The sequence below is a fragment of the Temnothorax curvispinosus genome, unplaced genomic scaffold (genome assembly GCF_003070985.1).
Source record: "Temnothorax curvispinosus isolate PA1 unplaced genomic scaffold, ASM307098v1 QBEX01012931.1, whole genome shotgun sequence".
Taxonomy (NCBI): Eukaryota; Metazoa; Arthropoda; class Insecta; order Hymenoptera; family Formicidae; genus Temnothorax; species Temnothorax curvispinosus.
In genome coordinates, this window is record NW_020222711.1 from 1 (window position 1) to 11,218 (window position 11,218).

The window sequence follows — 11,218 nt, forward strand, 5'->3', positions numbered from 1 at the left end:
ATTCAACGGGAAAAATAATAGAATGTTAAAAAAAGTGTATGTATGTGTGTGTGTGTGCGTGCGCGCGTTCGTTGAAGTAGTAGCTGTTGTGTTGAATATACAATATATAAATTCAAAAAGAATGTTAAACGATGTAGTCCAGACCGGGCACGGTGACCGTGGATGTTCTAGAAAAATTCCGAAATGATGACGGGTTATCTACATTACATATGTGGATTCGATTCTTTGAATGTTGTTTGCATATTTCGTATAAAATCGAAATTAAAAAATGGCAAGCGCGAGGAAATGAAAAGAAATTAATAGAAGATAGAAAAAAAAACAATTCAAAAAGGTTTTTGCCAACAGTTAGGCCTTATTGTTGATAAACCAAAATCTGGATTTGGCAATACGAATGATGGGAATACTGCTCGACGATTTTTTGAAAATGAATCCATTTCCGCTGCTATAACGGGCGTTGACAAAGATCTTATTAAAATATTTCATATTATTTTACAAGCTATTACAAGTGGTCATGAAATTAACATACCAAATTTCCAAGAATACACACTACAAGCAGCTCGAAAATTTGTCGATTTATATCCCTGGTTCTACATGCCTGCTTCTATACACAAACTTTTAATTCACGGCTCTGAAATAATACAATCTGTTTTACTGCCAATCGGACAAATGTCTGAAGATGCACAGGAGTCTTGTAATAAATATATTAAAAGATACCGTGAAGATTTTGCACGAAAATGCAGTAGAACAAAAACGATGGAAGATCTTTTCTTGCGCTTGCTTAGCGTCATCAGATCCGTATATATCAAGTTTAAGAAAATTGCCACAAAAGAAATTAAAATTCTTATATCCGGAAACAGTTGAATTGCTTACTTCACTATCACTTTATGCGTCCAGTGCTGATTCTATCTCTTCTTTTTCGATATCATCAGATTCTTCAGGTTTAGATACAGATAATTCAACTGATGATGAAAACTAATTTGTATGTAAATTTTATGTAAATATTAGGTACTTGCATGTAACTATTTGTATGAAAATATTAGATTAATATTTTTGTAAACACAAATTTATTTTTTACATTCGGCTTTGTATTGTACTTCTTAATTTATTTGTTACAAGTTTTTTCATAAAATAAATAAAAATTATGGATTTTAGAAATTTTGTATTCGTCATTTTACATCTGCCATTCATTTTGTTTTCAGATTCGTTATTTGCGACCCCGAAAACCTATAAATTCCACGTTTCACATAAATTAAATAAAAATAACGGTTTATAGATATACTTTTTAGTATTTCATAACCGCCATTTTGTTTTTTTGTTTTATTTTGACTTCAGATTACTAACCAGCGACTTTGAAAACGTATGTGTACAAAATTAAACATAAAATCAATAAAAATTACGATTTATAGATATGCTTTGGTAATGTGAAAATCAAACAATAACATACTGAAATTGATTCATAGTGATATTTATTTTTTTAAATTCATCAAGAATTTCTCTTTATTTTGCTATACTAAGGACATACATATAATATTAATCAATTATTGCAACATGACTAATTTATTATTTTAATGCTTTGCGGTATACAATATTTTTGGTTTTCTGGTCGATAGACTAATGTATAGGTAAGGGAAGTCGGCAAATTGGATCCGTAATTTCGGAATAAAGATTGATGGATTGAGATTTTCAGAGGCTGGTTTTCCCTTACGGAGCAAAGACATATGAATATTTTGGCGTGCCTACTCTGGAGCAAACAACATATAGTTGTCTATGGGAAGAGCATAGACTTTTTCTTGAGCTTTATTTATAGTCATTGCAAATGCAAGTCATGTATACTGGATATTGCAATCGCTTGAAATCGAAAGGCATGTCAGGGAGTATTGTAGGAATTCGTGGAATAAAACAAATCTTCTCTCCCCTTTAGCACTGCCAGTTAATAATGTCGTTTCTGCGTCGTCGCTTTCACACGTTGGGCATGAGTTTCTTTACACATAGCTTAGTCGGTTCCATTGCACAATTTAGGTGGATCCAGATTACGCAATAATATTATCGATGATGCAAATTTCAAAATTAATCTGTGTTGTGGCATTCCAGCTGTTTCCAAATAATTTAAGAACTTAATGGGATAAAATATGTAGCTTGCTCACTTTCCATGACAAAATCGATAGATTTGTAGTTGTGGCTGAGCCGTTCGACTTGAAGGTTCGCTGCTTCGAATCTCCTTGGCATTAGTTTGTAAACAATAATTTCTTGTCAATAATAGTACGCTTCGCGATCCCTACCCGATTTCAAAATTAAGTGTACGTTTCGCGATTTCTGTCTGATTTTAACTGGCGCTTTCATTAATTTTTCGCTTAGGAGGGAAGAACTAAAAATATTGTGTATTGCAATGCATTTGAATAATAAACTTTTTGATTAATAAAATAGAACGTAAAGCGACAAAGAACTTTTCTTCTTTGCTTTTTGAATCTTTGATTAATAAAATAGAAAATAGAACTTAGATTTATAAAACAAACATTATGAATTCAAAATATTATTGTTTAATTTCCACGTTACCACAAATGCAGTTGTTCCACATAAAAAAAAGCTCTGGCAACGCTGGGTACTTTAAGGTAATTTATTTAAATAAAATTTTACAATGTTGTATATTGCTTTATATTCTTCAACACGTTCTGCAAAAAGAAGTGAAAATGTATATAAAATGCATTGAAGGGGATGAAATTTGGAGGAGAGAGTGGGATGTGTCCAGTTTTCATGCATGGTAGCCTTCAAAGAATGTAGAAATGTATAAAGAACATACAGACATTCTATTATATTCTATTATATGTATATAGATAGATAGAAAATAATAAACATTCTCCCAATCGGTTGTTGTCGTTAATCAATTTATATTTTGCGCACATACACGCACGCACATACAAACTCATATGTAATCTGTTTTTTGCCATTTATATATATAATTGCACGTTTTAAACAAATTATTTTATTTTTTATAAATTTGCTATAGAAATTTGTAATAACGTGATAAAAGAAATAACGCACACGCTCTCTCTCTCTCTCTCTCTCTCTCTCTCTCTCTCTCTCTCTCTCTCTCTTAAAACACTGTAAATATCAATTTTATGCGGACGATCTTGTAATTTATTTGCATGTCCAGCCTGGCCTTCTTGCCGATGCGATTGTTAGGATAAACGAGGACATAAAGAGAGTCGTGCAGTGGGCTACTGAAAATGGGCTCAAAATTAATCCTAAGAAAACGCAAGCGATTATTGTGGAGACGCTGCGTTATATTAGTAGTCTGGAGAGTGACGCGTTACTATCATCCATGTAAATGACTCCGTAATATCTTTTTCGGACTCAGTTGAATATCTGGGTGTTACATTAACCTGTTCGCTGTCGTGGGAAAGGCAGATCTCGAAAACAATAACGAGAGTTAACTCGGCGTTGTATCAACTGAAGCTTTGCAAGCATCTCCTACCGCTTCCTCTTCGCATCATGCTGGTCTCGGCCCTGATTGTACCTATACTTGACTACGGCTGCACGATCCTAACTAACATCACGGGCGAACAAAATCTTCGCTTGCAGAGAGCCTACAATAGATGCGTCCGTTTTATTTTCCAGGCCAAGTGGGACGAACATATAACGCCTTACTTCGACAGACTTGGTTGGCTTAAGATCAGTTTCCGACGCTTGTACTTCGTGGGGAGCCTTACTTTTTCGGTGCTAGCGAAGAAAAAACCCGAGGTCATCTTTTCAAACTTTGTGTTCAAACATGACAGAGTCACGCGTGAAATAAGGGCTCCGCTCGGTACCTTGATCCTTCCGCAGTGTCGCACAGAGTTCTACAAGCGTTCCTTCTGTAGCTCTGCCGCGGAACTGTGGAACGGCATACCTCCGGACATACGCAATGCGTCTTCTTTACCGGTCTTTAAATCAAAACTGTACAACCACCTACTTGCAATGTCTGGACGAACCCACGGCTGATACCGATTATGCGCTTAATGTTTTTTTTCCCTATTTTTAATTTTTTCTTATTTTATAGTTTTATATCTTTTCTTTTTTGTTTTTGCGACTACAGTCATATCTGTGTTATATATTATTACACTACGTCTACTTTCTGTACATATGTTTCTATATACGCTTTAGGGGATGTATCCCAGAGCGTGTAATAAATAACGATTCGATTCGATTCGATTCTCTCTCTCTCTCTCTCTCTCAATGCAGAACGGAACTATATAAAAAGTCGTTCATTAGTTTCGCGGCCGAACTATGGAATAGCTTACCACTAGACTTGCGTAATGCCTCCACGAAAGGAATTTTTAAGTGTGGCTTATTTAAATATTTACTCAACACACAGCTACAAGGTCAATAATAGCGATTCTTCTCGTCTGTTATTTTGTTTTCTTTTTCTCTATTTCTTTTTTCTCTTACATATGTTATAGATATACATATTATTTTTGTTATTTTTGTCACTTTGTATTCTCTTTCTTTTGTATATGCGCTTGAGGGGAGCACGCCCGGAGCGCCTAATAACGAGCGCGTCATCATCCGTATCATCTCTCTTTCTCTCTCTCACTGTCGCGTTGTCTCGTTCATTAAAACGGATTAGGAGAGACCGGCGCCCCATGAGCCACGGGGTACCATGGGTGCGTGACTGTTTAGGATACGCCAGAATGTTTATAAACATTCTGGCGTACCCTAACGCTAAAATGTGTTTTAATTTTTTTCTCAAAAACTACGTAATCGTTGCCAAATACGCTAAATAAATTTTAAAATATACATAGTGCTTTAATTATAAAAAAAATGAGACAAAAAATCTTACGTTTAAAAGTAGGTACTTTTCAGAGTTTAAATTTTTATGGCTCACCGGTCTCCGCGATATATGCGCGCAATATTCTAAATATATGTATAATAACCATCGGCATCGTAAAACCTCGTTCAAAATCAATATCGCTTTGTATGCGAAACGTTTGAGACGTGAAACAGAAACGCAAGTAAAGTGTTATTTTTTGCACAGCAGTTTTTAAGATCTCGTAATTGACTCCACAACTTTTATTGGAAATGATTGCACGCGATAACTTACAAAGATATTATATCATAAAAATGAGATTTTATAGATATATGAATGTAGCTTTCGTTCACGAAAAATAGGCGAGTAGACAACTCTTCCGGCAAGCGCCTAGGGCGACTTGTTACGGGACGTGTCCTCAAGCTCCAAGGAAGTTGTCGCCGACAAGGGGAAAATGTGCATGGCTTGTTTTGTGGCTTCGCCTCGAGCTTCGCCTGATTAAGTTTTGACATTAATTTGTATAAAGCTTTGCATGTACCCATTATTATTTCTTTCAAATATCTTATACGGAAAAATGTTTTGTTTTTCCAGAATATAATCGAACGAAATAGAAAATATATTGTATTTTGTGTTTATTTGTATTATAAGTTTAACGCCAAAACGCCGTTTTTCGAATTGTTTCACGCACTGTTTCAGTTGATCTCATATACGTGCTGAAGTTTTACAGTGTCATCGAGAACTGCCTCTTCGTGATAATAGTTTTGGCCGTGGTAAGCACATATATATATCCGTCGAATACTCATTTTTAATTACTTTATTAGTTAACTATTTTATTCCTCGTATTCATAAATCCTTGTAACTAAGAATATTCTGTATATATTATTTTTTTCCGCGAACACACTTTTCAAAGTTATCGGAGACTTTTCAAAGTCATCTCCAGCATGAGCAGTCCAAAGCACATTTCGTAGCAAATATTACTCTTTCAAGAATGAGATGACGTGTTAGGCGTGGTGTCGTTCCTCCACATTTTATCATTACTTTTTTCTGTAAAACAACATTAAGTATGTTATATTAATATAAAATGTATTTTTTTTACCAATAACGTTGTTAATCAGTAAAATATTGAATAAAGGAAATAAAAATAATAAAGGAACTAGATAAAAGAAAACTGCTAAATTTTAAAACTAAAACTTTCCACGTATTTTTAAAACGTAAAATTTAAACGTTAAAGCAAAGAAAGTACACAGCGTGTTATAAAATATAAATGCTAAATAAAAAGTAATACGGTATAACTTATACATATATCTATATACGTAGCGTTTGCGGCTGCTTTCCTTGCAGTTGTAAGTGATACTACAAAAATAATACAATAACACGTATAAATACATAATAACTAATAAATAAAGAAATAAATACGTCAGCTTTGGTGTATTTTATTCAATCCAACTGGCTAACTTTATTAAATAGAACGCTACGTTTCGATCTCGGGTTTAGGTCCTTTACAAGCGTCACAAATACAAATTATTAGTTATATAGGCATAATGCCTGCTACGCCACAAAGCAGGCATTATGCCTAATTAATTAATAATTTGTACTTGTGACGCTTATAAAGGACCTAAACCCGAGATTGAAACGTAGTGTTCTATTTAATAAAGCTGGCCAATTGGGTCGAATAAAGTACACCAAAGCTGAATTCTTTTCACTTACTGGCGATATAATTCTCACGTTGCTATAAATAAATAAATTAAATTAAAAAATAATAATAATAACATGCAATACGTATTGCATCATTCTATCTTGATCGCTTATCAGGTGTAAAACAAGGATAGAATAAGCAAATAGCGTTAATAGCACGCTCCCCGAATCCAGAGAGCTTAGTCTCGGCCTATATATAGATATATATATACCGAGAGGTAGGCATATTATACCAGTTCATGCGTTCCCTGTACAGTTAACGAGCAGATTAATCAAGGGAGATACGTAAGAGGAATCGCGATGTCGCAGGGAAGAGGAGGCAGGAGAACGCGCAAGCATATCATGGTAAAGACAAAATCAATCTTGGCAATAAGGGCAAGGAACTGCTGGAAGACATAAACGAGAATAGTGTTGTAGTGCAACAATTGATAAGGACATATAAGGACATGATAAGGCGGTAATCTTTGCAATATCAGGATATATTTTTGATATTGCAAAGATTACCTTTATAATCTCTTTATGTCCTATCTGTATAATGCATTTTTTTTCAAATAAATGCAAGATAACGTGGGAAAACATATATTGCTTCCTCATAGAGGAAGCTTTGTTTTAAGCTTAAAGAAAAGTTGCCAAGAATATAATAAAACTATAAATAGCCCGATATATAATTCAAAATTTGCCACACATATTTCACATGTAAAAAAAATTATAGACCTTTGATCGTATATTAAAATGGATCTAATCAATCAAATCTTAAAGATGTATATATGAAATAGGGGTAGAAAAAATCTTTTCTACCCCTATTTCATATATACGTCTTTATTGGTCTTTCTATCCCTAAAATACGAAAGAGGATTTACAAATTATTAAGCATGGTTTTGAAGATAAAATATTTACATTGACGCAAATATGCATGTACGCACGCACACACACCCCTATACATTCGCCCGCGTGCGCACACAAACAAAAACACACACACAAACACACATACACACATACATACACTCCGTCACAAACACAAATACGCTTTAAGAAGTATAGGCGACGTTGATAAAAATAAATGTTTATTTTCAACTACATATATATATAATTTTTTAAGGCCGGTATTCATAGTCGGGTCTTATTCAAAATAATGCGTTCATCTAAAAATCAAGTTACACGTGCGATAGCTGGACAGTTGGTCACAATTAGCACTATAATAATGAATCCATTTGGGGAAAGTAAACGTTTCTTTTATGTTTTATGCTAAGACTCCATAGACGCGGAAACGCCGTGCGGTAGAGTGCGTTGACCAATCAGAAGGCTGCCGCAAGTCGCCTGCGGCAAAATCGAAATTTGTGATTGGTCAACGCACTCTGCCGCATGGCGTTTCCGCGTCTATGGAGTCTTAGCATTAGCAGTACTTTCCACGTTCTCAGCTGTGATTGGATGACTTACAAACCATGGTGAAACTGTCCAACTGTCGCACGTGTAACTTGATTTTCAGATGAAATCATTATTTGCCAAACGTTTAAAACATTACAGACGTGTTTCTCAAATAATTTCACGTTGATAAAAAAAAAAAAAAAACACGTGGTTTTAAAATTATGTCTGCTAACTATACGCTTAATTAATTTTTATTAATTATAAATAAACTATTATTTCCTAAACTATGAAACTATATTCCTAAACTTGCCCAAACACGTCCCAAACTATTAAAATAATCAATAATAAGAAATATCAAATTTGTCTGCTAAGTATATCGAGGTAGTAGTTCAACCATCTTTTACAACACATTTTACAACCGCAGTACCGGTTTACAACCACGCCGTACAACACTCTTATGCTAAGACTCCATAGACGCGGAAACGCTATGCGGCAGAGTGCGTTGACCAATCACAAATTTTGATTTTGCCGCAGGCGACTTGCGGCAGCCTTCTGATTGGTCAATGCACTCTACCGCACGGCGTTTCCGCGTCTATGGAGTCTTAGCACTAGGGCCTAAGCAGAATGGCTGTCTTATAACCTTAAGGCAGTGTTTTATGCCTTAAGTCTTTGTCTTATGTAACGCACAATACTGTGTTAATGTTTCCTGTCTAGTATACGCGACGTATAACTATACAGTCTCGAGTTGTAGAATTTTTATACAAAGCAAATATTGTTAAAGTGGATTTTTGTTTATTATCTTATTTACTTATTTTGTTACAAAATTGGTGGTCGTCCACAGAGTAGAGCACATACTTTAATTCTGTGCAAGATTTTTTCAAATCCATAAAGCCAATAAAAAATAAAGCGAAAAGTACGATTGTCGGTATTACAGACGGCTTGATCCCCATGCTTATTCTCGATCGGCTGTTTCCGTACTCGTTCTGTTGGTTCCTCCAATAAGAATGTCGAATCTTTTATAAAGTGTGTGCACATCTTGTACATCATTAACCAAGACCGTGCACCGTGCCACGTGCCAGGCGGCACAGTTTGATTATCATTTTGTGTTTAGTCATAGCTGTTGTCCAGTACGTCTTGAAGTTATAAGTTTATTATAAGTAAACGCGTATTTGTGATAATTATTTCTTTTAAGATTTTTTAAATTTAAGTACACGTTTATTTGTAAAATGGCTTCTAAAGAAAAAAGTAGCAAAAGCAAACCGTACACATCTATGGAAAAGAAAGTATTTCTACAAATACTTGATAAATACAAACATGTAATAAAAGTAAAGAAAAATGACGGCACAACATTGAAAGATAAGGACGTTGCATGGTGCGAAATATGCAATGAATTTAATCAATCAACATTACGTTGTCACGAGGTAAGCACTGCCTAAATTAAGAGAAAATACGTTAGGCCCGAAAAACTGCACGGATCACTTCCCCCTGCGGCCTGTAGCTGTATTAGGGGAGACCGGGGTTATGTGTCTACAGAGGTGTACTATATTGCAATGCAAACGATTTAATATTTTTATGTATATTTAAGTATCGTGATTGTAGTTCATCTCTCTTAAATAATCTTCTTTCATATTAGCTATTTTTTTATTTTAGTTTACGCATTTTCATATTTCACATAAAATTTTATGTGAAATAAAATATATAGTTGATCTTTAAATACGTTTGATAACAGAGAACTGTTCAGCACGTAAAGAAACTGTGGGCAAAAGCACGGTCAACGAGGAGCATTAACAAAGGAGAAACACGCACTCATGGCAACGGGTGGAGGACGTACCACAGGAAGCAAGAACAGAAGTTGATCCTGACATTGCCAACCGTGCACCCCATTTGATGAAAACCGCACCAGTCGTATTTTCATCTAATATGACGGAAAAAGAACGTAATGGTATATTATATATTAATTAACTGTTAGACTTTTAGACTTTAGAATAAAGTTTTCGTAAGAATATTTTTTATCTCTTATACTACAGGTCACCAAAAGTAAGACATTGTCGTATGTACCGTATGTTAAAGTTACGGCTAAGCTGTCTCAGCAACACATGCTTTTGATATATCAAACATGACGATGAACTTTCATTATTTCGTGCATTTCAGATAAACGTGAGTTTGTATTTGATATCATGTCTGCTAACGAAGGTGTAGAAGTATTATTTACGAAAGAAAAGGGACATGTGATAAACATAGATGATGTAGAAAGCACTACTGTTTCGCAAAGTATTATTTTATAAACGTTTTGTTATATATTTATCCATTAAAGCGTATTTCTTTGACTACGGCAAGTACAAAATACACGTGTAACACTATATATCTTTTTGTGTTTTGTAGAACAGTTATTATTGCAGAAGACTGTAATGAAGAACTGATGACATCACACAGTACAGATATGTTAAAAGTACATTTAAATAACGATATGAGAAAATGACGTGTTTTTAAACGAAAGAGAAAAGATCTGCTCGAAGTATCAAATGAAGAAGAGGACGTACGAATACAAAGATTAAAAAATGTTATAAAACAAGAAGAAACATTAGCAAACATTAAGTTAAAACACGAAGAAAAAAATAACACTTATGAAAGAAGAGCATTTAAAATTATTTAACGATTTGCACGTGAACCATTTAAAAGAAATACAAAAAATAGAAATAGAAATAAAGAAATCAAAGCTCAAAAATACCGACGTAGATAAGAAAAATATAGACTTATCCGTAAAAAAATAAATTACATTGCTATAAGAAAAGACAGTCCCTGTTAATGTTAATGTTAGAATGTTAAAGCCTGAGTACAGACTTTTGCATTTATGTTATGCAAAAGTTTATGCTCCCCGCTTTAGTCAGTTGCGTGTAATAAAGTACAACCATGTACAAATTATATACATTTTATTTTATTTTTATTTTCTTTTGTTTAATTTTATTTTGCTCTAAATATTATTATTATGTACTAATATGTAATTACTAATGTAACGTTTTTTTTTATATTAAGTATGTAATGAAATGTTTTTTCTACAATTAAAAAATATGACGATATTCAAGATAACATTGTAATGATATTATGTAATGTTAAAATTAAATTAAAACTAATAATATATCTAGACTCGTGAAAATGTCATCTGTACAAACGGCGATGCGAGTCAAGCGCGGAACGTGGTGCGCAATAAAAATTAAAACGTGTATTTACAAGTAAAGAACGTTTCGGCTCTTCCTTTGAGCCATCTTCAGCTTTATTAGCACAAACAGGAAATTATTTCTGCAGGGCTCGAGGTAGCAAACTCCCTTCCTGGAGAGATGTCGTGATAAACGAGCTGGTACACACGATTATGGTGGA

General features: G+C 34.1%; 1 protein-coding gene across 9 annotated transcripts; it reads left to right on the top strand.

Moving 5' to 3' along the window:
• The first annotated feature begins 8,949 nt into the window (after nt 1–8,949).
• Nucleotides 8,950–10,523, top strand: LOC112462907. Of its 9 annotated transcripts, none has more exons than XR_003041716.1 (5): nt 8,950–9,264; nt 9,573–9,785; nt 9,871–9,893; nt 9,995–10,114; nt 10,226–10,523. XR_003041716.1 is itself a non-coding variant. In XM_025028976.1 (5 exons), exons 2-5 carry the CDS (start codon nt 9,783–9,785, stop codon nt 10,261–10,263), a joined length of 171 nt encoding a protein of 56 aa, XP_024884744.1. In that variant the 5' UTR covers nt 8,950–9,264; nt 9,573–9,782; the 3' UTR covers nt 10,264–10,523. The 9 variants fall into 9 exon arrangements, 4 of the variants coding, with proteins under 4 accessions (XP_024884744.1, XP_024884742.1, XP_024884743.1 ...); XM_025028976.1 differs by having other exon boundaries at nt 9,871–9,880; XR_003041715.1 differs by having other exon boundaries at nt 9,871–10,000.
• Nucleotides 10,524–11,218: the final 695 nt, after the last annotated feature.

What these genes read in the sequence shown, in the direction of transcription:
- LOC112462907 (XM_025028973.1), top strand. Translation starts at nt 9,070, where the DNA reads ATGGCTTCTAAAGAAAAAAGTAGCAAAAGCAAACCGTACACATCTATG. An exon ending in CAACATTACGTTGTCACGAG is followed by an intron (nt 9,265 to 9,572) that starts GTAAGCACTGCC and finishes GTTTGATAACAG; the next exon opens with AGAACTGTTCAGCACGTAAA.